The sequence below is a fragment of the Pelodiscus sinensis genome, chromosome 9, assembly GCF_049634645.1.
Source record: "Pelodiscus sinensis isolate JC-2024 chromosome 9, ASM4963464v1, whole genome shotgun sequence".
Lineage (NCBI taxonomy): Eukaryota > Metazoa > Chordata > Testudines > Trionychidae > Pelodiscus > Pelodiscus sinensis.
In genome coordinates this window covers 6,608,190-6,632,207 of record NC_134719.1, presented here as the reverse complement: position 1 = coordinate 6,632,207, position 24,018 = coordinate 6,608,190, and the positions used below count along the sequence as shown (strand labels likewise).

The 24,018-nt window shown below is 43.5% G+C and overlaps 1 protein-coding gene across 5 annotated transcripts in view; it reads left to right on the top strand.

Moving 5' to 3' along the window:
* BEND5 (BEN domain containing 5) overlaps positions 1 to 24,018 on the top strand; it is a 1,533,100-nt gene that overhangs the window by 943,818 nt on the left and 565,264 nt on the right. For 2 of the 5 annotated variants that reach the window (XM_075935946.1, XM_075935947.1), the window contains exons 2-4: positions 4,834 to 4,967; positions 6,757 to 7,132; positions 20,963 to 21,111. The exons of 2 other annotated variants lie outside the window; for them this stretch is intronic. In XM_075935946.1, the coding sequence (XP_075792061.1) occupies positions 4,834 to 4,967; positions 6,757 to 7,132; positions 20,963 to 21,111 (659 nt within the window). The remainder of the gene's footprint in view (positions 1 to 4,833; positions 4,968 to 6,756; positions 7,133 to 20,962; positions 21,112 to 24,018) is intronic. One more of the 5 variants, XM_075935949.1, reaches the window with a different exon arrangement.

The following is a 24,018-nucleotide window of genomic DNA, read 5'->3' as shown; positions in this document are numbered from 1 at the left end:
GCCCGGGAAATTCAAATCCCGGGCTTCATTTGCAACTCCGGTTGCCTACATTACCACCCTAGTTCGAACTAGGGTGGTAGTGTAGACATACCCTTGGTGACATAGGCTGGCATTGAACTGAGGTCTTAGGAACCTGAATAGAATCCAAACAAACAAAAGGAGTAGTGAAACTAGAGTCTTAGGGTATGTCTAAACTACATTTCTCTTTTGAAAGTAAATTAGGCAGATTGAAAGTGCAAATGAAGCAGGGATTTAAATATCCTGTGCTTCATTTGCATAATGGCATCTGAGCGCTTTTTCGAAAAAGGGTTTTTCAACAGTGAAAGTGCCATCTAGACACAGTTCTTTCAGGGGAAAAAAACCCTTAGGAGTACAGGATCTTTTGAAAAAGGTTTTGTTTTTTTTTTCCTAAAGAACTGAGTCTAGAAGCAAGACATATTTAAATCCCCGCTGCATTTGCACTTTCAATCTGCCTAATTTACACCCCTCTTTCGAAAGAGGGATGTAGTTTAGACATATCCTAAAAGAGAACTGTTTCAAAGACATGTATGCACACCATGAGAGGCAGTCTGGGCCTCTGACAGTGAAATGGGGGGGTGCACACTTGCCCAAAGTCTGGAGATTTGAAGGGCTTTGAGCCCTTTAAATTGCTGTTAGAGCCTTATGCCATGTGAACCAGGCTGCAACTGAGGACTGACTGCCCTTTTGCCTTGCACCTGCTGCCTGAGGCCCCATCCCTTTAGGGGGCCCAAAGTCAAGCCCCTTTCCTACATTGCTCAGGGCCTGGAACCAATATTTCTGCATTATCCCAAATTTGAACATGAGGCTTTTTGTTTCAGAGGCCACAGAAAAGTAAGAAAGAGAGTGTGGAATAAACATGTTTGTTTAATAAATGAAAAGCCAATTCAAATCTAAAACACTGGATAAATTGTATTAATTCACTTTACATAGGTTATAGGGATGTTACATTTTGAATAATCGGCTAATTGAATAGTTGATGCAATTTGGATCGACCATTCAATTAGTCGATAAGGATGCCTCCGGCTTTGAAGTGTAGCAACACCCCTGGGGACTCCCCAGCTGGCTCTGGACTGCGTGTGGTATTTCAAAGCGGCAGCACCCCAGCTCCATGAGGCACTGCTGCTTTGAAGCACCCCTTTCTTGATACAGGCAGCAAGAGGGGAGGAAACAACTAGTCGACTTGTGTGTTGACTATCCGACTAGTGGTTCACATCCCTAATAGGTTATTAAAGTCATCATATATAACTTTCTAATCACTACCAGTCTGATCCACATGTGACTGGGGCATATCGATGTAAAATTCCTATTTTGTTACCAGTTACAAACCGTAAGACGGTATTATATGTTCTGCAGCTGCCAAGTTAGTGGAGCATAAGATAAATTATGGCTAGCTGAATAAATTAAAATGTCCTAACTGTTGCTTTAAATTATACTTCCATTGTTTCTTCCCATAATTTCCAAAAGTTTGGTGTAGGAGAATGCGAGTTATTTTCTTCAACATACCTGACTAGTCTCTAGTAATTTTCACAAGACAGGCCCCAAAATCAAAAGGTAGAAAACCAAATTGCAGAATTTGAAAGGAACCGTATTGACAGTGAAAAACTGTTTGTGGAAACATAGTGGAGATTTTACCTCCGTGTCTCCAGGTCACATGTGGCTCAGATTGGTAGTGACCTGAAAATTACATCAGATGTCTTTCATAACCTAGGTGAAGTGAATGGGTTGCATTAGTCTTGTTCCTGGACCAAGAATCTGATTGGTCTGTGAAGACTGCTTTCTATTTTCCAGCTCCAGAAAAGGGCTCTCTTCCAGGTTAGTTTGAAATGTATTTGCTAGGCACTGTAGAAGAACTTGCTCTGCAGTTTGTTAATGCAATACCTATAGTACACAAAAATAACACTTTGCACAAGAGTTTTCAATCTAATATCTTTCACCAACACTGGATTCACAATTGTTTTGATTTTAATTTTTGATAATTGCTTGCAAGGAGATAATCGGTACTCCTCCACCTCTCTTCTTACCACTCGAAACTCTCTTTTTCTTCAATCTTATACAAGTCTATCCAACTTTCTACTCTCTGACAAGATGGATAGACCACTTTACTTTTACTTCTGTACAGTTTTCGGACATGATTTTTCCAAACCTATCAGTTAGTCTTTCATTTAAAATGTTATAGGCATTCAAATATACTGGGCAATGGAGAGAGATGTAAATAAGGCCTACAATTTTTTTTGCGCTGCTTCTTCCCTTTTTCTTGCATCTGTCTTGGTATCTGTTGCTACCATCTGAATTTCATTTCAGGTTCTCTTGGTTGTTGAATCTTCTTTACATAGCCTTGGGCTGTAGTATCACCATTTGCTTACAAGAAATCCATTTCTATTTGCAGCAAAATAAATTGCATTTGTCTGTTTCTAATGAATGCCTTGCTCCTCATTAAACTGTGATTTACCTTTGTTCCCCTTTTCTGCACTGTCAGCACTAACAATTTGGGGATCCTGTGGGGATCTGCTAATTTTGAAAAAGTGAAAGTCTATGTAATTAAGGACACACAAATGGTATCCACATTGGCACTTTCAAAAATATTCATGGGACATTTAATGGATCATGCTTTGCAGGTGGATAATAGGGCTCAAAATGCTTTCTTATTCATAGTCTTCCAATGTACAAGTATAATACACGATTTAAGAATCTGAATGTATTTCCTTTCCGTAACTGACTTTATGTTGAGGACCAATAGACTTTATTTGTTTTGCAATAATTTTTAAAATTCCTAAAGCACTTTTTGACAAGCTAGGATTTGGCTGTAGTTTGTCCCAAAGAATAACTATGTAACATACATATTTTAGGATCTTGGGTAGAATACTTCAAAATTGAAAAAAATGTTTAACAGTAAAATCACTCTGTTTATATAGGCTAATCTCTGGGTCTCAGGAATAAATACATTTTTATTGTCTGGGTTTTGTTTATCTAACACAGCAGTTCTCAACTTACTACACATGTGGGCAGCAGATGTAGGCCATAAAGTGTTAACTGGTTGATGGCAAGGCAAGGCAACATTAGCCCAGAAACAAACCCTGAACCCAGACCCCATGAGGCAGGGCAGCTGCTCCAGCCCCTCCCTACTTCCATGCAGCTTCACTGGATTAGAACTGGCTAGCTACCCAGGCTCCCAGAATTTGTGACACCTGCTGACTACCCTGACCCCGTACTTCCGTTGAACGGCTGCCTTGGACTCTAGAACTCGTCAGGTCAGCAAACAGCACTAACTAGGGATGTAGAATCCCATTTAATTGTTTAACTGGTATCCACATTGGCAATTGGTATCCCTCCACCCCCACCATAGCTGGGCTGGAGTGGCCACCCTGCCACAGTCATGGGCTTCTCCAGTTGGCCAGAGCAGCCTCTGCCTGTGGTCCTTCAGAGCCCCATCACCGGGTCCTGCATCCCCATCCGCAGTTGGATGTCACTCTCAGCCAGGGATACAGTATAGAATAGACTTGTCAGCACAGAAACCAGAAGCAGTCAGTACAGTCCATTTGGGAAGGAGGGGGCTCAGAGCCAAGGGTCCTCACCCCCATCTCCACACCTCAAGCCACCGAGACTAACTCACCCACTCAGAAGCCCTCCCCAGCCCTGCTACCAGTCTCTCCTCCAGCCTTTGTCTGGCTTCCTGGCAAAATGTGTCACGTGGTAACACCTCTCCCCCGTCCCTGGTATTGGTGCGGTGCCCAGGGAAACTAAGGCACACACACAGGGTTACAACAGGACAGTAGAAATCACATGCAACATAACAAGGTGAACAGAGTGAATACAATCCCCACTTTGTCACAGGTCATCTTGGACAGGGGCAGACAGGGAACTGCTTCAGCTCCCACTGGTTAACCTTTCATATTCCTAGCACAAACACCAACCCCATGGGGCCAGATGGCAGCCCCAGACTCCATCACATAGGGCTGGTCTGCAGTCCTGATCCTGGACTCCCACCATGCAGCTGCCCTGGACTCTTGGGAATAGCTAGCAGCTCCAACCCTTTTGGCTTCGGTGGCGGGTCATCCTGGACCCCTCCGCGCTGTGCAGTCAGGAATCCAGTACACAGCTGAGACCTACCATGCAATCCGCTGGTTGAGAAACACTGCTTTGACATCAAGGGATTAGTACTATAAACTAGAAATAGAAGTGGTATACAGTGACTACTGCCAGGCTCTGCACATAGCTCTCTGCAAGTGCCACTCAAATTGGCCCTGCTGTTTTTCCAGCTGTGGTCTTCTCCTGAGCATTGCAGAATCTGCCAGTTATGTGCCAGACGATGTGCTGGATTTGTACCATTGGCAAATGCGGAATAGGGCCTACAGTTAAACTACCAAACTCACACTTACTTTAGACCTAAGCAAGATGAACTCTCAATAGCAGTTTATGAATGATATATGATATTGTGATCAATGTAATTTAAAAAATGTAAGTAGTTCTTAGGGAGTTGAATTATTTACAGCATCAAATCTTTCTAACTCTTATTTTAGTACGAATGGCTATTCATTAATGCATTTGATCACTATCACATACACTTGCCATTTTAAAAATAATTTTTTCAGTATACATAATCATGTATATAACCAAGTTACACCAAATTATGGCTAAGGTATAGCACCATTGTGTCAGAGGAGTTATACAGTGGATTAATTTGATCCACTGAATACTGAGGGGAGTAAAGCATGGGAATTTTTTTTAACTGGTCTTGCCTAAATCATGCACTATTGGGAAGTAAGAAGACTTTGATTAACATAACAACATTTTTATTTTTAATATACATTTTAGAAGACAAAACTGACCTTGAAAACAGTGTGATCCAGAAGAAAATTAAAATCCCCAAACTCTCTCTCAATCACATAGAAGAAGCTGGGGAGGTTACAGATTATGGGGAAGAAGATGTGGAGCTTAGACACAGTAAGGTATTGAAGTTTTTTTTTTTTTTTTTTTTTTTTGAGGGGCGGTGTTTTGTGTTTGTGTGGAAGTGCTTGGGGCATATGCACACATGTCATAGTTGAAGAATTCCAGGCTGCCTTTCCATCCCTTTAAAATACTGTATTGATGTAATTGGGTCAAGTTGGCGGACAGCGGCTGTGGATGAGAATTCTGAATTGCTTTACAGATCGGCTTTTCAGAAATCCAGATCATGCAGTTGAGCATTATTTGTACAAGTCTGCATAACTTAATTTCTGTTAGAGACTTTTGAAACAATGTTGTTTCACTTTGGCCCAGAGCACTTTAAAGGTTGCTCCAGTTATATCGCTGTTAAGCAGCTGTTCTTGGGTGGCATTTTTTAACCTTTTGTACTGAGCTTGTCTCAAATAGAACAGTGTGCTATGAAAGTCCTGAATAAAGGTTTGGGTTGGAAGAAAAACTAACAAAACGGAATCCCTCTGATATAGAGGCCAATGGTTCCCTCAGGTCCACATATCAAAAACAGTGCCTTTTTATTTTATTTTCAAGTAATTTCTCATTTAAAAGTCTGTCTACTCGGGGGGAGATCTTGCTTTGTGGCTTCGCGTGTTATCTAGCTGCAGGAATCATGCTAGTACATTTATTTATGGGGGATAGTATTTTTTAGATCATGCATGGTACAGGCATAACATTGAATAATCTCATTGTCTGCCATGTTACTCATGGACAAGTTATGGGAATTGATAGCATCAGTTTCTTGTCTTTAACTCATAAGCTAGGTTTGTTTTCCTGTCAGTTACTTAAATTTGAACTACTCTTCCTATATTTGGCCAGTTGAAAAAAAAGGGGTGCCTTTTGCCTTTACTGATAAATGGTAATGCTGTCACCCAGACTCTTTACAAAATAGTATGCATTTATTGTATATGGTTTGGGTTGTTACGTGAAAGAGCACAAGTAAATTGCCACTTAGAAGTTCACTGAAAATGAAATGTCTGCAATGCAGTACTAATATATAGGGAATTTCTTGATTGAGGGGATGGGACTAAATTGTATATTCTCTTTAATTTATTATTCTAATTCCCTTCCCAGTGCTTTTGAAAAGCATAACTCCTTTATTTTCACGAGGAAGTTGTGTGTGCGTGCATGCACAGGGGTGGTAAAAGTCAGTGAAAGTTTGTCTGGAGGATCTTTGAAAGGACAAGACCTCAGTTCATAAAATACCTTCAAATGGTGTGCTTCTGTCAACCCCTGTTTTAATGCCTTAAAACTGCTCTTATTTATACTGGTGAAGAAATGTATAGACAATACTTCAGTTTGTTTTTTAAATACCCAACAGTGTTGGATAACATACAAAATACTTAATTGAAACCTTTTCTCTATTAAATATAATCAGAAAAAAAATATATAAAGTGTGTGTATTCTAAACGTGAAGGGCCAGACTTTCAAAAGGAAGCCCAGATCCATTTTTTATAAATAGAAAAGGTCTCCCCAAAGTACGTTCCACTTGCACTCCCACTTTGGGCAAATGCAACCAAGAAAGGCCTCCAGCATGTCCTAATGTTTGCATATACACTTAGCTGTTCTTACACACAGAGTTCAGTTATGGTGAGACTGTTGACAAACATGTTTTCAGATAAACTTTTTTTTTTCTTTTGCAAGGCAGACCGTGTTTCATTTTTTTTTCCACTTTTTTGTGTGTGTGTCAAACAGTCTTAATTGTGCAAATGCTGGAGTTTTAGTTCCTGTTGAGTGTTGTGTTCCTGCTCTGCTAATGTTATGTATTATTGTGACACACAGAGACAAGACGGAAGGAAACAAAGTGAAGGTACACACAAAAGCATTGAAGCAGTTGTTGCTCGTCTAGAAAAGCAAAATGGGATGAGTCTCAGTAGTAATTCCAGCCCTGAGGAAACCTTTATGGAGACTTCGGAAGGCATTAACAACATGGACGATGCTGTGGTTCCTCGGGTTCTTTATGAAGAATTGCTGAGGAATTACCAACAGCAACAAGAAGAAATGAGACATATTCAGCAAGAACTTGAGAGAACTCGGAGACAGCTTGTGCAACAGGCAAAAAAGCTAAAGGAATATGGGGCATTAGTGTCAGAAATGAAAGAGCTCAGAGACTTGAACAGGAGACTTCAGGATGTGCTGCTTCTGAGATTAGGCAGTGGTAAGTGTTGGATATATTTGGGACTAGTTTTAACAGGTTTGCAATATCTTTCAAAATAGAAATTGACACTTTGTCCAGGTTTAGGGACAGGGAACAGACAGAACTTTGCCTGTTAAAGAGCTTTTTCCACTTCAGTTGTGCTGTGCATATTGAGTTTGTACACTGTGTGCCTCTGGATCTTTCTTTAATGATAGTAGAGCTCTTTGTGCTGGTAAGTCTGACTCAGAGTTTCCATGTTAAAGTACTTTTTTTTAAGGACTGAACATTAACCCCAAGCTGAAAGTTGTAGTAAAGTTTTATCTTTGGAATGTACCTGTCTTTCCTTTTACTAAGGTACATTTTAAAAAAATTCCATTAAATGCACAGTAAGTGTAGGACAGATAGTAAGGTCTTACTAATTTCTGCTGTTTGTGGTTTGTTGGTTTTTTTATTTAAGGTTTTTTGTTATGAATAAGTAGCACACTTTTGTCTTCTAAAAACTTTTTGTAGGTCATTGGGTTATAATGTGTTCTTGAACCTTTTGGGTGTTTGATTTAAACAACCAAAGTATTTGAGAAATTATGGCTTTTCACGAACTTAAGTGTATTTTTTAATAACCATAGTGATCTGCTGTAAAGATTGTTGATTATTAAATGCAGGTTTTATTCAGTTTTGGATTTAGATTCCAAATAACTTGAGTCTATGGCACATTTTGTTGTTGTTCCGTGATAACTAACATATTGGAATGAGTACAGAGTAATAGTCTGTGTCACTAGGGATGAGAAAAACTTTAATATTTCATTACGCTTTTAAAAATAATATTTGTTTGTATTTATAAATAAAATTCAGGGCCCAATAGTCAAAAGTGTCCATTGTCAAGTTCTGGCCGCTGAAATTTTCAGTTCTAAGTTGGACACCCAAGCTTTTGCATGCTGCTTTCCATGTGGTTTCGGGCATGTGGTAGCTGATTTTCTCATATCATTTGAGTAGAGGGCCACCTGCTTGATTTGCGTAAGTTTATGAGGTTTGTGTACCAATCTGAGATTTGTCCATGCACGATGTTGGCTGTGAAAACTTGCATATTTGTAGTTTTGTACACATCAAAGTGTGCTTGAAATACACTTTGAAGAAGATGGATTTAGTATTGTGAATACTCAGAGTAAATAAGTAAAAAGAATGTAAAGCTAAATAAGCAAGGTTTTCCACACAGTTGTAAGAGACATAATGGGGGTAGTTGTAGATTCCAGTGAGTTCTCTGAAATTCTTCTTGTATGAAAAGATACACGTTTGTGAATTGTGTTAGTTCAGATATTAACAGGAAGATCTGCTAACCATGATTTTATTGGCAGTCTGTTATAAAGCCAAAATAGGAATTAACCCAGGCTATGGACTAGCCTTTCATTCCTAGGGATAATTCCTACCAGTAGGGTAGTTTTTTCTTAATTCATTTTTGCACACAAACATAAAAAATGTTATATGCACCAATAGGAAGGTATTGTGTGAAACATCATGTTTGTACTGGTGCCACATAAGAAAATTCATTCCACACATGGATGATGTGTGGCACTAGTGGGGCTGAGGGGGTTCAGAGCATAGGAGGGAGCTCAGGGCTGTGGCAGAGGTTTAGGGTGTGTGGGGAGGAGGGTTCTGGGCTGGGGATGAGAGGTTCTGGATGCGGGAGGAATCTCAGGGCGCATCAGAGGGTCGAGGTAAGGGTGTGTGTGCTGGCTGGGGGTGTGGGCGCTGGGGGAGGCTCCATGCTGGTGGAGAGGTGTTCTCCCCAGGCATCAGCAGCTCTGTGCTAGAGGAGAGGTGCCTCTCCCCTGGCCACGGCACGCCTCTCCCCGCAGCAGCCCTGAGCCCCTACGGAGAGCTTAACAGGCAGTGGCGCAGCAGCTTAGTGGGAACTTAGTCATGGGGATTTGATGCATCCTTTCATGCATGGGCTGATGCGGAAAAAAACCCTAAATGATTCTATACATACCAAATATATTCTCTAGATCAGTGATTCCCAAACTTTTCAGCATCACACCCCCTTTTTTATTTTTGAGAAACCCTAACCACCCCCACCCCAAAAAATAGCAAAACTTGTTGAGCAAAAAAAAAAGGGGGGGGGTTGCCCTTTTAAGAGCAGAGCTGGCATTGCCCTTTTAAGGCGGCCATTTTGAAGTCTGCCCCCCCCCCCCCCCCCCACCTGCCAGCTCAAGCTGCATGGACTGGGCTCTTTCTTGGGGGGCAGGGGGAGATTAATGGGGGGGTGGGGTTGCCTTGCACCCCCCTTGAATTTCTTCACCCCCCCCCCCCCCCCCGGGAGGCACCCGCCCCCAGTTTGGGAACCTAGGCTCCAGATAGTGGATTTCAATTTCTAGCACCATTTTAAAAATCATTAATATTACCAACATTCAAGAAATGTGTTCAGGAGATTTTTTTTCTTAAACCTTTTCAGATCTAAGTGATACATCTAATGAAACTAGTGGCACCTTTTTCCAATACCTGGTTTGTTGTCTGTTCATCATTGGGAATGATTTTGCTGAAGATAAATGTCATGTACTTATTTTGCCATGCAGTCCAAGCCCGACGGTCAGCTTTGCAGAAACAGACAATGTTTCCCATTGATCTGGCTAGTGCTTCACCCCGAAGAGTTTCCATCTCTGGCTCCTGATGGAATTCTGCACCAAAATATTAACAATTCTGTGTACAATATTTTAAAATGCTGCATATTTTATTTGTCAAAATAACACAATATAATCATGCCAGGTTCATTATTCTGGTGATTTTATTTCAAGGTATCTTTCTGCGCAAATGTGTCTGTAACAATACAGACAACGATTGAGGAAATGTGTTTTGACAAGCAGATTCCTTACATGGTATATTAATATAGAATTTTAAGTAATAAATCTTGTAAACTACAACATAAAATGTATTTCAAGCACCTCTCAGGGGTGGAAAGGTTTTGGAAAGTCAGGGGTGTGATGGGGGAGCTGAGGAAGAGAGAAGTAATTGCTGGGAAGTAGTCTGGGAGTGAATCTGGAGGGAGAAGTATGGAACAAGATTTTTTTGGGGCAGGAGAAAGGAATTGCTAGGGAGTGGGATTTTCCCCAATGCATACCCTGGCTGATACCTAGCCTTTTCCATTGAGTCATGCACATCTGCTCTCCATCTCCATGTATCCCTGCATCCCCACTACCATTCAGTTCCTGTTCCCATCTCTTTCCCCTCCCCCCAGTAGCTCTTCTGATTCCCAGTCTGTGTGACCCCACCAGCATTCCCATGGATCCTCCCCTGGCCCTGTGGGGAAGGTGCTATGAGGAACACAATCTCTCATCCTCCTTCTTTGCTGTTGATTGCTATGTCCAGTGAGCCAGCTGACCTCTGTTTTGGTGCCACAGCAGCCCCAAGTGAGTGAAAGGCAATAACTGCAGTGCCACTCCAGCAGAATGTGTTTGCTGCACTGGAAAAAAAATTGTGAGGGTGACATGAATTCTGCATTGTGCACAGTGGCACAGAATTCCCCTCAGTGTAACCTCTCTGCCTGATCAGATCTGCTGCTCCCATTGCCCCCATCTACCCACCTGGCCTCCATGGAGAAAGCTATAAGAAGCAGCAGTGTGTAGAGCGTGCAAGGGTGCTACTGTATTATAACTTTTCAAAGGATTTTTGCTTCTTTCCCCCTCCTTTGAACTCCTATGCATAGCCAAAAAGTTTGTTGTACACTGGAATTTTGGGGCCCTTTAAAAAATGAAGGTTTGCACTTTTTAATTTTGCGCTCCATCCCTGTCACATGTGCATATTAATTGTGAAATTTCCACTGTTGTTAATGTAGGGGTGAGGAATCCCTTAAATATTAGAAAGTACTTGGATTCCTACCCTTTGTGGAATATTTGACTCTGTAGTTTGCATATTACATTCTGCCCCATTACCCCATACAATCGCATAGATCAGGTGTTCCCAAACTTTTTGACACAGGGACCAGTAAATCCATTCACGAGCTTTTGGAGGACCGGTAACATTCATTTGCATATTTGCATATTCAATAAACAAATTATGAATATTCAAATACATTGTTTCTGGTCCTCCCAAAGCACCCAGTGCCAGTGTTAGCAAAGCTTTTGATACAGTCACCCACAATATTCTCGCCAGCAAGTTAAGGGACTATGGATTGGATAAATGGACTGTAAGATGGATAGAAAGCTGGCTAGATCAGGGTTTCCCAAACTTTTTACTTTAGTTGGAACCCATTTTTTTCAGTACTGTCTTTTTCAGCCCAAAAATATAAATGTGCATAAAAAAAAAAGAATGAAAAATGAATAAATTTTCAGTGTTTCACCTGGCTGCATACTCCACCCAGCCTGGGCCAGGGCTTGGGGGACCTGGCGCCACATGAGCACTTTAGGAGGCGGGAGCAGGAGCAGATTGGGGGTAGGGTATCTGGCTAGGAGGGAGGGTGCAAGGAAGGGCAGGGTTGCCAGGTGTCCGGTTTTGTACCGGACAGTCCAGTATTTGAAGGTTTTGTCCGGGAAAGAAATTGAGAAATTACCAGACATATAAAATGCCTGGTATTTTCTAATTAGGTACGTTTTATTATAATTAGGTGTATTAGTCCTTGCCTGCCTGGCTGTAGATGTGCTCATGCTGTCTGAGTGTGTCTACTGCCAGACAGTTGCAACTACTCGAGGGAGGGTATTTGGGGGGGAGGGGGCAAAATGAAATCCCCAGCCAGACTCACTTGTCTGCCAGGGTCTGCAGGGTCTTCATGTGCCCGGGTCAGTCCTACTCCCCCCTGCTTCTCCTCCCGATCTCCCCAGTCCAGCCCTGCTGCCCCCGTCCAGCCCTGCTTCCAGCGGCCAGTTCCCCCCACCATCCACCAATCTCCCCGGTCAGCCCCACTCCCCCAACCAGCCCCACTGCCCCCGTCCAGCCCTACTTCTGGCAACTGATTCTCCTGTCCTCCTCCTCCTGATCTCCCCCGGCCAGCCCCCCGGGTCCTATCCAGCCCTGGTTCCACCACCTGCCCTCCCCGATCTCCACCGCCGGACAGCCCCGCAGCCCCCAACCCTGCTTCTGCTGCCCGCCCACCCACCGCCCATCTCTGTGGGACAGCCCCGCTGCTCCCAACCCAGCTTCTGCTGCCCGCCTGTCCCCCCCAATCTCTGCGGGACAGCCCCGCTGCCCCCAACCCTGCTTCCGCTGCCTGCCCGCCCGCCCACCCACCTGCCCGGATCTCCACGGGACAGCCCCACTCCCCCAGTCCTTCTTTCGCCACCCGCATCTCCATGGGACAGCCCTACTGCCCCCAGCCCTGCTTTTGTCGCCTGCCCACCCGGATCTCTGCGAGACAGACCCACCGCTTCCAGCCCTGCTTTGGCCGCCCGCCTGCCCGGATCTCTGCAGGACAGCCCCGCCGCTCCCAGCCCTGCTTTGGCTGCCTGCCCGCCCGCCTGCCCGGATCTCCACTGGGACAGCCCCGCTGCTCCCAGCCCGCCCCACTCTGCCCCCCTCCCTGCAGACATGCTGAGGCCTGGTATTTTTTTCCCATGGCCCGGTACTGGGCCGTGGACCATAGTTTGGGAAATGCTGGCATAGATTTTGGTGGCATTATTACCGGTAATTAGGGATGTTAGCGGCTACCCGGATAACCATTTAACTGAGAAGTGATTACTTATAGGTTAACAGTCCTGGTTAATCACAACAAAGACCCTATTCCTGCATGCTCTGCATTTAGAATTCAGACTGGCAGGCTGGTCCCAACCTGCCAATCCAAGTTTTAACTGAAGGGCGTACAGGGAAGCCGCCTGCGACCCTGCATTATATCCTCTGTCTGTGGTGGGCTTAGGCTCTTCGCAGACAGAGCCTCTCGATGGGATGCCAGAGCAGCCTCTGTCTGTGGGGAGCTTAGAGCCCCTCATGGACAGAGGCTGCTGCCGCCCCACACTGCTGCCTCTAATACAGAGGCAGCAGCGCATGGTGGCAGGGGTCTCCCTGGGAGCAGGGCCAGGATCTGGGGGTGCACTGGCTGCCATCCCTGTGGGGATAGAGTTGCCAGATGGTTTAACAAAAAAATTTTGTTGAGGGGGGGGGGGAAGGGGGGGAAACCAAAGTTGTCAAGGAAAAAAAAAAAGCCCCTCCCCCCCGAACAGAATTGTTGAGCAAAAACAAAAAAATTAATTAAAAAAAAAAGAAAGTCTGTCCCTTTAAGACGGCTGACATCTTGGGTACCATTTTTAAAACTCTGCAGCTCCAAGCTGGTTAGCACAGGGAAGCCGGGGGGCGAAGGCCATTTGGGGGGGGGGGCGCAGGAATGGCTTCGAGCCACACTTTTGGGGGCAAGAGCCACATGCAGCTTGCAAGCCGCGGGTTGGCCACAGCTGGTGTTGAGGGAGGCATCATGTGGCCAGCTCCCGGGTTTTTGCTAGTCACGTGAGCCAGAGCAGCGTTCGCTCCGCTCCCACCCCAGCCCGGCCCCCCAGCATGGTGCCCGGCAAGTGCCCCTTCCTGTCCCCCTTCATTACGACTCTGCTGTGCTCCTCACTCTCCCGCCCCTGCCAGATGTGGCAGGGGAAAATTGTCCCCGATAGGCTTCCGTCTGATGGAAAAAGGAAATACCAGACATGTCACATGTCCGGTATTTCCTGGGTGAGTTGTTTTGTTTGTTTGTTTATTTGTCTGTTTACTGGACAGAACCCGCAAATACTGGACACCTGGCAACCCTACGCGGGGAGAATTTTAGTAACCATGTAACCGCTAAGAATTGTTGCGGTTACACGATTACTAAAATAAACGATTTCTAACATCCCTTTAGTAATATGCAGAGGTAGAAGTTGGCCTTAAATGTAGCCATTGTACATTTTATCCAAGACTTGAAACAGTGACTATAGATAGTTCAGTGTCCCTTTCCTATAGTGATAGTTTTCAAATAGAAAAAGTGTCAGCCATTGGGAAAGTAGTTGCAAATTAGTTTATGATTAGACATGTGGAACTACTGTGGACTTGAATTGTGATAGGAGGGATTTCAAATATCTGTGTGAAAAGAAATACTCTTTCTTTACATCAGCATATGGTTAAGGTTGTTGAGAGGTTTCTAGTCCTGGAGATGATTAGCTGTGATGAATGCTGCCCATAAAAACAGTTTAAAAGGGTAGTCCTGGACTTATTCTTAGTTGTTTATGGTGAATTCGTGAATCTAGAGTTTCAAATTACACATAATTTATTGCAGTTATACTTGTATCAGGCTACTGCTAATGCAAACTAATTGCATTCTGTTTCACCTAGGGACTTGCACTTTCTTAGTGCACGATGATAGCTGTTTTGCATGGATGAATCACAGCTGTGGGACATGTGTATTATTGCTGATGTTTCAAACTTGCAGGCCAAATTTAGAAGAGAATTCAGTTAATCTCTTTCTCTGTTACTGGACCTTGCTGCTTCCCTGACCGTGTGAATGTCCGTGTTCATAGCCCTTTACATTATGATACTGAGGTGCAATTTATTATACAAGGGTCTTGGAAATGACTTGCCATAGCAGACACAGCAGCCTCAGATACATCAGGAGGATAGGATGGTTAGTGGTTCACTATTATTTAAGAAATGTTAGGGCTCTGTTCTGATGTTAAGGCACTGTTTCCTGGAAGTACATGGTCTCCTAGAGCTCCAAGGAGCAAAGGGCTTGGAGAGAAGGTACCCACTGAACCAAAACCCTTGAAGACATGTAAGATGCATTATTTCTGCTTGGAGGGGGTGCACTGCCATGGCATTCACCTCTCTAGACAGGATCATATTATGCTAGGCCTCTGCACAGGTACAGAGACTATTTTTTGACTACCTTCCCTCTCCTCTGTCTAATACACCTGACTGGGCACAATTTTTTCCTTATGTAAGGGCCTGCATGATCATGTAAGGGGCTGCTGTATATGCTATGCACACCTACACAGCAAATGAGCACCTGTGGCTAGCATGGGACTCTAAAATTGGTAGGTTGACCTTTGGGCTTGGGACAGGGGCCTCGGCTCTGGGACCTCACAAGGTAGGAGGTTTACAGGATCTTTCGAAAAGGGCTTCTGTTTTTGAAAGAACCGCATCTAGACTGTGGTTTCAATTTTGAAATAGCGCTTTTTCGAAAGAGCGCCCACAAATGGAGCGCGGGAAATTCAAATCCCAGCTTCATTTACAATTTTAAAGTGCCTAATTTGCATCCTTCTGTCGAAAGAGGGATGTAATCTAGACGTACCCCCAGATTCTTTGCTTAACTTCTGTTCAGTGCAGCTGTGTGGGGCTGTCAGGGAGCTTGTTACAGCTTCCTCATGCTTGGTGCCATGTCTGTGTCATCCTGAGTTACGACATTAGCAAGAGCAGTCTAGGGCTACAGCAGGAATGGAACTATAACCCCAGCGGAGCCTACCAAGAACATACTACATTTCAGCCACATCCTCATCCATGCCTGGGAACTAAACTGGGGAGCTGTGTCTAGACTGGCCAGTTTTTCTGGAAAATCAGCCGCTTTTCTGGAAAAACTTGCCAGCTGTCTACACTGGCCGCTTGAATTTCCGCAAAAGCACTGACTTCCTACTGTAAGAAATCAGTGCTTTTTGCGGAAATACTATGCTGCTCCCGTTCAGGCAAAAGTCCCTTTTGCGCAAAAGTTTTGCACAAAAGGGCCAGTGTAAACAGCTGAGATTTGTTTTGCGCAAAAAAGCCCCAATCGTGAAAATGGCGATCGGGGCTTTTTTGCGCAAAAGTGCGTCTAGATTGGCCATGGACGCTTTTCCGCAAAAAGTGCTTTTGTGGAAAAGCGTCCGTGCCAATCTAGACACGCTTTTCCGAAAATGCTTTTAACGGAAAACTTTTCCATTGGCATGATTTTCTGGAAATGCTTTTAATCTAGATGCAGCCGGGGAGTAGAGCAGCATCTGAATATGGTGGTACAGAATTGCCCACACAAGAAGAATTCTCATATGGCCATATCCAGCTTAGGAATGTTAAAATGTGTTGATCTGTGTAAACACATAATTGCAGAATTGTTCAGTGGTTACACGTTCACATGGGGGGTGAGGAGGTAGGAACCAGCTTTCAGAGGCAGCAGTGTGGGGGGGAGAGGGGCAGGACGCTACACGGGAGCCGGTGCTCAAGGGGAGCCAACTTAAAAGCCGGCTCCCTGCGTGTACCAACTCCCATCTGCCCCCCGCCCCCGCTTGCACTGCTGCCTCTGATACATGTGTACTGTCTCCTCCTCCCTCTCTCCCCTGTGCTGCTGCCACCCCTGTATCAAAGGCAGCGGTGAGGGGCAGGGGGGCGGCAGTTCCATGGGAGCTGATGTGAGGAACCGGGTTTTAAACCAGCTCCCTATGAGCACCAGCTCTTGGCCTCCCCAGCTATACTGTTGCCTCTGTGGGAAGCGGATGTGGGGGTCCATGCGCGGGGCCTGGAGTGCAACGGCTCCTGCTTCTCTCCTTCTGCCTCTAATACAGATACATGTTCACATTCCTAATCCAGATGCTTTCTGGACCCTTTGTCTTTCTCAGGAAAGAGCTGGCTAAAGAGTCCTATTAGCAGATAGCACTAGGAACTGAACAAATGTGGAACATTTATTGCAGCACAACGAGTAACAGTAAATCAGTAACAAATCAATAACAGTATATAAAAATCGAACGTTTCCCAGATTCTTCAATATCATGTATATTCTCTTTATAGTAGACATGGGGAAAAGCAGAGTCCTCCTGCAACAAAATGGAAATGCACCTCCACACTAGGGATGCAAAAGGTTAACTGCTTAACCTGCTGCCTGGTAAGCATTAGGCTCATCGGAATGCAGTTAGATGGCCAATCATGCCAAGCTGGAGCAGCCCTGGCTGAGCCCCACCAGCTGGATGGGGGCGGCAGGTAGGACTCTGTCTGCATTGGCTCCTCTGACCCCGGCCCTGGCTGTGCTGGAGCCACCAAGGTAGCCAGATCGGGCCCTAGCCTTGGTCCTGCTGGAGCAGTCTGGGTTGGCAGGCTGACTGGACTCCGTCTGCTTCTTGGGCAGCCAGGAAGGACCCCAGCCATGCCACAGCAGGCAGGGACCCAGCCACACTGGAGTGACCTGGGCGGGCAGGTAGGCAAGTCCCTGGCCTCAGCCACAGCAGCTCAAGCAGTCAGGTGGGATTTCGGCCATGCTGGCACAGACCAGCAGGTTTCTGGCCCCAGCTGGGATGGGCTGGTGGCTCCAGCCGCATTGGGCCATGAGGCAGGACATGGCCACTGTGACACGGCCTAGGAGGGCAGGTGGTAACACAGCCTTGACCACCGTTGGCCTGCCTGCCAACGGTTAAATGGTATAATTTTATCTGTTTAACCAGTTAACTATTTTAATGTTTTTTTATATCCCTACTCCACATACTTCAAGTAGAATCAAAACCTGCAGTGTGTGTTAGAGAGAATGAGATGATCTACACATTGAAAGAGCCTGCGGAAAGCCTAGCATCTGCTGATACTGCAGCTGTAGCTGTTGTAGTTCCATATTGAGCAACCAGTAATTCTGAAACAGTCCCCTGAACGAAAACAAACATTTTGGAGTGAACTAGAAAGGTTTCTTTCCTTTCTTTGCAGATTCTTAAGAATGGTCTTTGCTGTATTTGTAAAGTCAGCATTATGTAATAAGCGTTTGCATTCTTGAGCCCAGGGGCCACGGGCAATGGTTTGAACCACTCTCTCCCTTCCTTTATTTTGAAAAAAATAAAGACAAAAAACCCACCAAAGCAAAAAGCTTCCAGAGAGAAACTTTAAAAAGTAAATTTAAAGTGTGGTACATGGCAAATTAGGCACGCAACTCCCATTAGCAATAAAGCAATAAAATGAGTTGCATGTCTAATTCACAACATGCTGTGCTGAAAATGCAGTCTTTAGTAGTTAGTGAAAAGAACTGTGAAGCCTATCCAGTTAGATGCAGCTTTATGGGTTTTTTTGGGGGGAGGGCAAGCTTTTAGAGCATAAAATAAGGCATTTTAGGCTTTGTATCTGTGGCTTCCAAGCAATAAAACATCAGTTAAATTCAATATTTTTGTGACTCCTGAGATTTGCTGCTACAGTGGACTTTTACCAGTTACTCTTCTTTAGGGAAATCTGGAAACCAAACCCCAGCTGTGTCAATATACTTGGCTGTAAACAAACAGTAAAAAACCTCCAAGTAGAAAATAGCATAAATGTTTAAACCAAGAAACACTTTTCATTCTAGGAAGAAAATACTGTACCACACTTTTTTCCCCCTGATTTTTTCTTCATGTCACAGAATTTTACATCTTGAGGATTATTTTCCTTGAGCTCATTGAACAGAGAGCTTGCCATTTGAGTTTGCCTCAGGAAAAGGCATGAAGGTTATCTTCTCAGCCTATAGATCAAGACAATCTCTAGGGCAATGGTTTTCAAACATTTTTCATTTGCAGACCCCTAAAAAATGTTAATGGAAGTGCAGCCACACTGGAAATTCATCCTATGGTCAGCAAACCCCTACCGTAAAAGTCTTAGACCGAAAACTGAGTAAATAGAAATCATTGTTGCACATACTCAGCATGGCACTTGACACAACATGGGAAAGGGTGTTAAACTGTGAACTTCTGTGGTAATACCACTTTAGAATTTTGCCCTATGCATGGTATATGTTTGATCAGAAAACCAGAATGTCTTTTTCTTGGATCTCAAACTTTATTTTCATAATCATCTTCATGGATCCCTTAGACATAGTCTGGGTCTGTGGATCATAGGCTGAAAATCACTGTTCTAGAATAGTTGTGTATCAGAACTCTGCTTGTTCAGTTCATGAAAGAAACGTGGGAAGAGGTTAAACAATTCTACAATTCCACTTAGATCTATCCACTTGCAGATGATCTATAGTTAAGCTTGCTTTTGCCAGTTTTAAATGGAAGTGTTCGGTCTTTGCTTGGTGCCACTGTCAGGATCTACCTCCGTATAATGATGCTGATGTCTCTGAACGCTGCTGTGAACTATACTCCAAGTATGCTGTCTTTCCAATGGTTTTATTTTGGTACCATATTTACATTCAATTCCTGAGAAACCCAATAGTTGGAACTGCAGAATAGAGTCGTACAAAGAACTGGAGTTGTTGATCCTTGTTGCTTGTGTCAGCTGACAATAAACTAAATGCACCCCAGTAGCTCCATGTGAAGAATAACCCCTCACTTACAGACAGCCCCCTAACCTCAAACACATTCTTTCTAGTAACCACACAACACACCTTCATCATAATCATCCAGGAACCCACCCCTGCAATCAGCCCCGGTGTCAACTCTGCCCACACATCTACACAAGCGATTGCATCACTGGACCCAATCACATCAGCCACCAAATCAGAGGCTCATTTAACTGAACAGCCACTAATGTGATCTATGCCATGAAATGCCAGCAATGCCCCACTGCACTGTATATTGGCCAAACTGGACAGCCTCTATGGGAAAGAATTAATGGACCCAAATCAGACCCAAATCAGAAAAGGCAATACCCAAAAACCTTTCAGAGAACACTTTAATCTTCCTGGACACTCATTAATGGATCTCCAAGTCGCCCTTTCTTTTCAGACCAATTCCACAAGCCAAATACACAGAGAAGGGTTGGAACTTAACTTCATTCACAAAGTTGAATTCTTATGCAAATGTTATGAACCAGGACATTGGATGGCTCCCACATTATCTTCCACATCTTAATGACTTAACCAACCAACCAATGAAGGTGCTAATGGTTCTCGATGTTTGGGTAGAATCTGGAGTTGCTTATCTTCCAAGTGCAAACTTATGGTTCTTATCAGCCTCTTATAACTATTTAGTCTTTAAGGTGCTACTAGACTATTTGTTGTTTTTTAAGTCTTTCCTGTTACAGACTAACTCTGCTGTCCCTCTGAAGCTTATCTACTCACTGTCTCTTTTTTTTTTTCTTCCTCCCCTCCATTTTTTCCCTCCCCCCCCCCCTTTTTATTCTTGGAACTGGACTTCCAACACTCCTGTCATCTGAAGAAGTGGGTTGTGCCCACGAAAGCTCATGATACCATCTACATGTTTTGTTAGTCTTTAAGGTGCTACTAGACTATTTGTTGTTTAAGTTTTTCTTATAATACTTATATCATGTACAGGCAATGTTAAGCCACTTCTAAGATCACTTTTTGGGGGAGAAAATTCTAAAAAGCTAGTGTCACTGATAAATCTCTTTTAGAAACCTCAAACACCTGCTTAGCAATCTTCCATTGTTTTAACAGTGCTTAATTTTTGTTGATTACATTAAAATACAAATCAGCATAGCTGATAGATCGGGCAATCAAAATTCTAATTTAAATTTTAACAACACTTAGATGCTCCTTACATTTATGGCATTTTAGCATAAGTATTCCCAAGTCCATTTATTTGTCCATATCATCTCTTTTCATTCTTATTTTACATACTCCTATTTAAAGAATATTTTAACTATTTTTAATTTTTTCCATGGAAAAGTATGTAGAAAGATATCCACAGATAAAATATAGTAATTATGCAGTAATTCTAATTTGAAGGATAACTGTTGTTATCTCTGGTTTGTATGTTCAACTCAGTTGCATTATCTTTCCTTTGAGTACAGGTTGTAGCTACCTCACCCATATTCTTTGAGTGGTCCATACATACAGTTATTTTTAAGCATAATTATTTAGGGTTAAGTGTTTAAAGCTGGAATGGGTTAGAGCCTCAGCTCTTACCCTGATTTTATTAGAGAGTTGATTTGGACCTATTTCCATTCTAAAACACACACAATTATTGTGGTAGTCTATGCTAACCATTGGTGAGTAATGATTGATTCTGTGTTCTTTGGGTACCAGACCAATTTCTTTTCTTAACTGTGTAGGTCCTGCCATTGAGCTTGAAAAAGGAAAACCAGAATCAATTGAGCCTGAGCCTGAGATACAGAAAACATTCAGTGAGGAAGCAAATACATCAACATACTATCCTGCCCCCGTTCCAGTAATGGACAAGTATATTCTTGAGAACGGAAAGGTATTTGAAACTAAAAACTTTATAAATAGTCTTTAAATGTGCTTTAGGTGGATTTCATTACAAAATGTCATGCATTGTGGCAGTGGTCACCAGCCTTTTTACGCACAAGATCACTTTGTGAATTTCAGATCAACCCAGGATCTGCCCCACTCACTTCATTTCCCCCTCCCTCCTCCTTCACTCAACATCTCTCACCCTCACTCACTTTCAACAGGCTGGGGTAAGGGGCTGGGTTCCTCAGGGAGTTCAGGCTCTGGGTTGGAGCTGAGGGGTTCGAGTGTGGGAGGGGGATCCAGGCTTATCCTGGAGCAAGAAGATTGGGTGTAGAAGTGAGGGTGCAAGTTCTGGGGGGGGGGGGGGGAAAGGAAGTTAAGGTATAGGAGTCATATGGTCAAATTGCTCTAATCTCCTAGAATTCACTGGGCATTTCATGAGTTTTACTTTTTTGTTAGTGTTATTTGTGGTTTATAGATCCAAAATCCTTCAGGGATTGTCACAAATCAGGGTAACATTCTCAGCGGTGGGGTTTGAATTGGCTGAGTCTTGGGCAGGGGTGTAGGAGTGAGGGCTACAAGCTCTAGAGACTGTTTGGATGTAGGAGGGGGCTCCTGGGCTGGGACAGAGTGTTGGGGTATGGGAGAAGGCAAAGGGTGCAGGAGGGGGTGTGAGGTGAAAGCTCCAGTCCAGAGCGCTTACCACAGGCAGCACAACAAGGAATTCAGGCAGTCTGCCTGCCTGCCCCATGCCACTCACAGAAGCAGCTGCTGGGCTGCAGCCCTTAAGGGAGAGGAGACAGCAGGTCTCTGTGCACTGCCTGTGCATGCAAGTACTGTTCCTGCAACTCCTAGTGGCCGGGACAGTGTTGGGGATGGAGGCATCATGCAGAGCCACCACCCACCCAAGGGCCACAGAAACAGGAGCCAGCTGCTTTCAGGAGCAGCATGGGGTCCAGGCAGGCAGGCAGCCTGGCTGAATGCCCTGCTGTGCTGCCAGACTTTTAGTGACTGGAGATCACAATCTACTAGGGTTGCCAGGTATCCAGTTTTGAACCAGATAGTCCAGTATTTGAGCTTTCTGTTCGGGAAACAAATTGAGAAAATATAAATTAGAAAACACAATGTCCAGTATTTTCTAAATAAGATATAATGTAGATTGTGATATAATGTCAAGTGTATCCGGTATTTTTGTTGAAACCATCTGGTGGAAACCCTACAATCTACTGGCAGAGGCTCCAAGATTGACCAATTGATTGAGATCAACTGGTTGGGGACCACTGCATTATGGAGTCTTTGCTGTAAGCTGTTACTGTGTTTTAGTGTTTTCCTAAATGTGCACAAAACACAGTAGTATCTATATAATAAAATTCCAGGAGCTCATTCTGTGTGTCATTCTGAAACTTATGTCTTAGAATTGGTGTGAAATGATAGAAATACCAACAAATATGGTAGGTGGCTTTTTTGTTTTTAAATTCAGAATATCATCTGGTTAAACCATCATTGGGTTTTGTGATCTGTTACCACCCAGTTTTTAAATTCGCAGCCATTTCAACTTTACAAATTACACCGAAAGGGTGTACAGCCACAGAAAGGCTTGTATCTCTATGCATGCCAAAAGTTCTAGAGCACTGTGATCTCAGAGGTAACTCACCCAATTGACTCCTTTACAGACAAGTTACATGCAACAGTTTCACTGGTTGTATGAGGAAAACTGTATTTTGGCAACAGCCATATGCACAAAGCACAAATCTGTCAGTGCACCACTCCCTAGACACAGATCAACACAACCACCCATGCTCAATGCAACCAACACATCTCACCACAACATATACCTCTCGTGCACAATATGTACAAATTCATATATCTTTTCCAGCACAACACAACCCCCCATTCCTGAACACTGGCAGCACACACAATCACTCCAAACACCATTCTGAGTATTTGGAATGTTTGTTGAGTCACAGGAAAATGATGTAACAACCATAAAATATGGTTGAGAGTTCTTGTTGTTTACTAGGTTTTGTCATGATGGGAGGTTTGTGACTTTTTATTGTCCAGTTTTTAAGTTCTCAACCACTTTCTTTTTTCTATCTCACATTTATGACTTTATGTGACAGCATGGGGTTGCAGCTACTAATCCCAAAGTAAAAGACAATTATACAAATATATTTGAAACTTATAATTGGAGGCAAAGAATGATCAATGCTAGTTTGAAGTGAATGCACATATTAAATACGCAGAAAAGGACACAATGAATGAACTTGTTTCCATAAATCTGCAGAAATGATACCATACTTAGCAGAACTCCATTCTTGGGATGCAGTATGCAGTCAGTGCGCATTTGGAGAACCCTTCAGAAACAGTGTCCATGTCAGTTTCCATTGGGCTCCTTTTAGCTACCAAATTATTTAACATGGTTACAGTGTCAGAAAAACAGCACATTCCATTATGCCTTTAACTCAGCATTGCACTCTTGATTGCCTTTGGTTTTTGACATAGCCCTTGAATATGAAATTAAAATAATGGGTCTTCCATGGTTTGGCCTTCTGGCTAATTCACGAAGTCCAAATGAATCTTTTTGAGGGTATTAAAGAGTCCAATAAATAAATAGTCTATTTGCCCTTCCTGGCATCTTTAGCCCCATCTCTGGACCTTTTACATTGCCTTTTGTTCAGACTCACAGATAAGCTACATCCTCCTCTTGGAATTTATACCACTTAACTTGTGGCCAGAAGGGGAACCTGGGCCCATCCCCTACTCTGAGTTCTGGGTTCTTACAGTAATTGTATCCATTATTCCCTCCTGCCCTTCATTTAGGATTTTGTACATTTGCACATTTGAGGGAAAGAAGCTCCCCTGTTTCTTTTATAGTAGTACAGAAATATTGTTGTATTTCTTCATGATAGAAGTT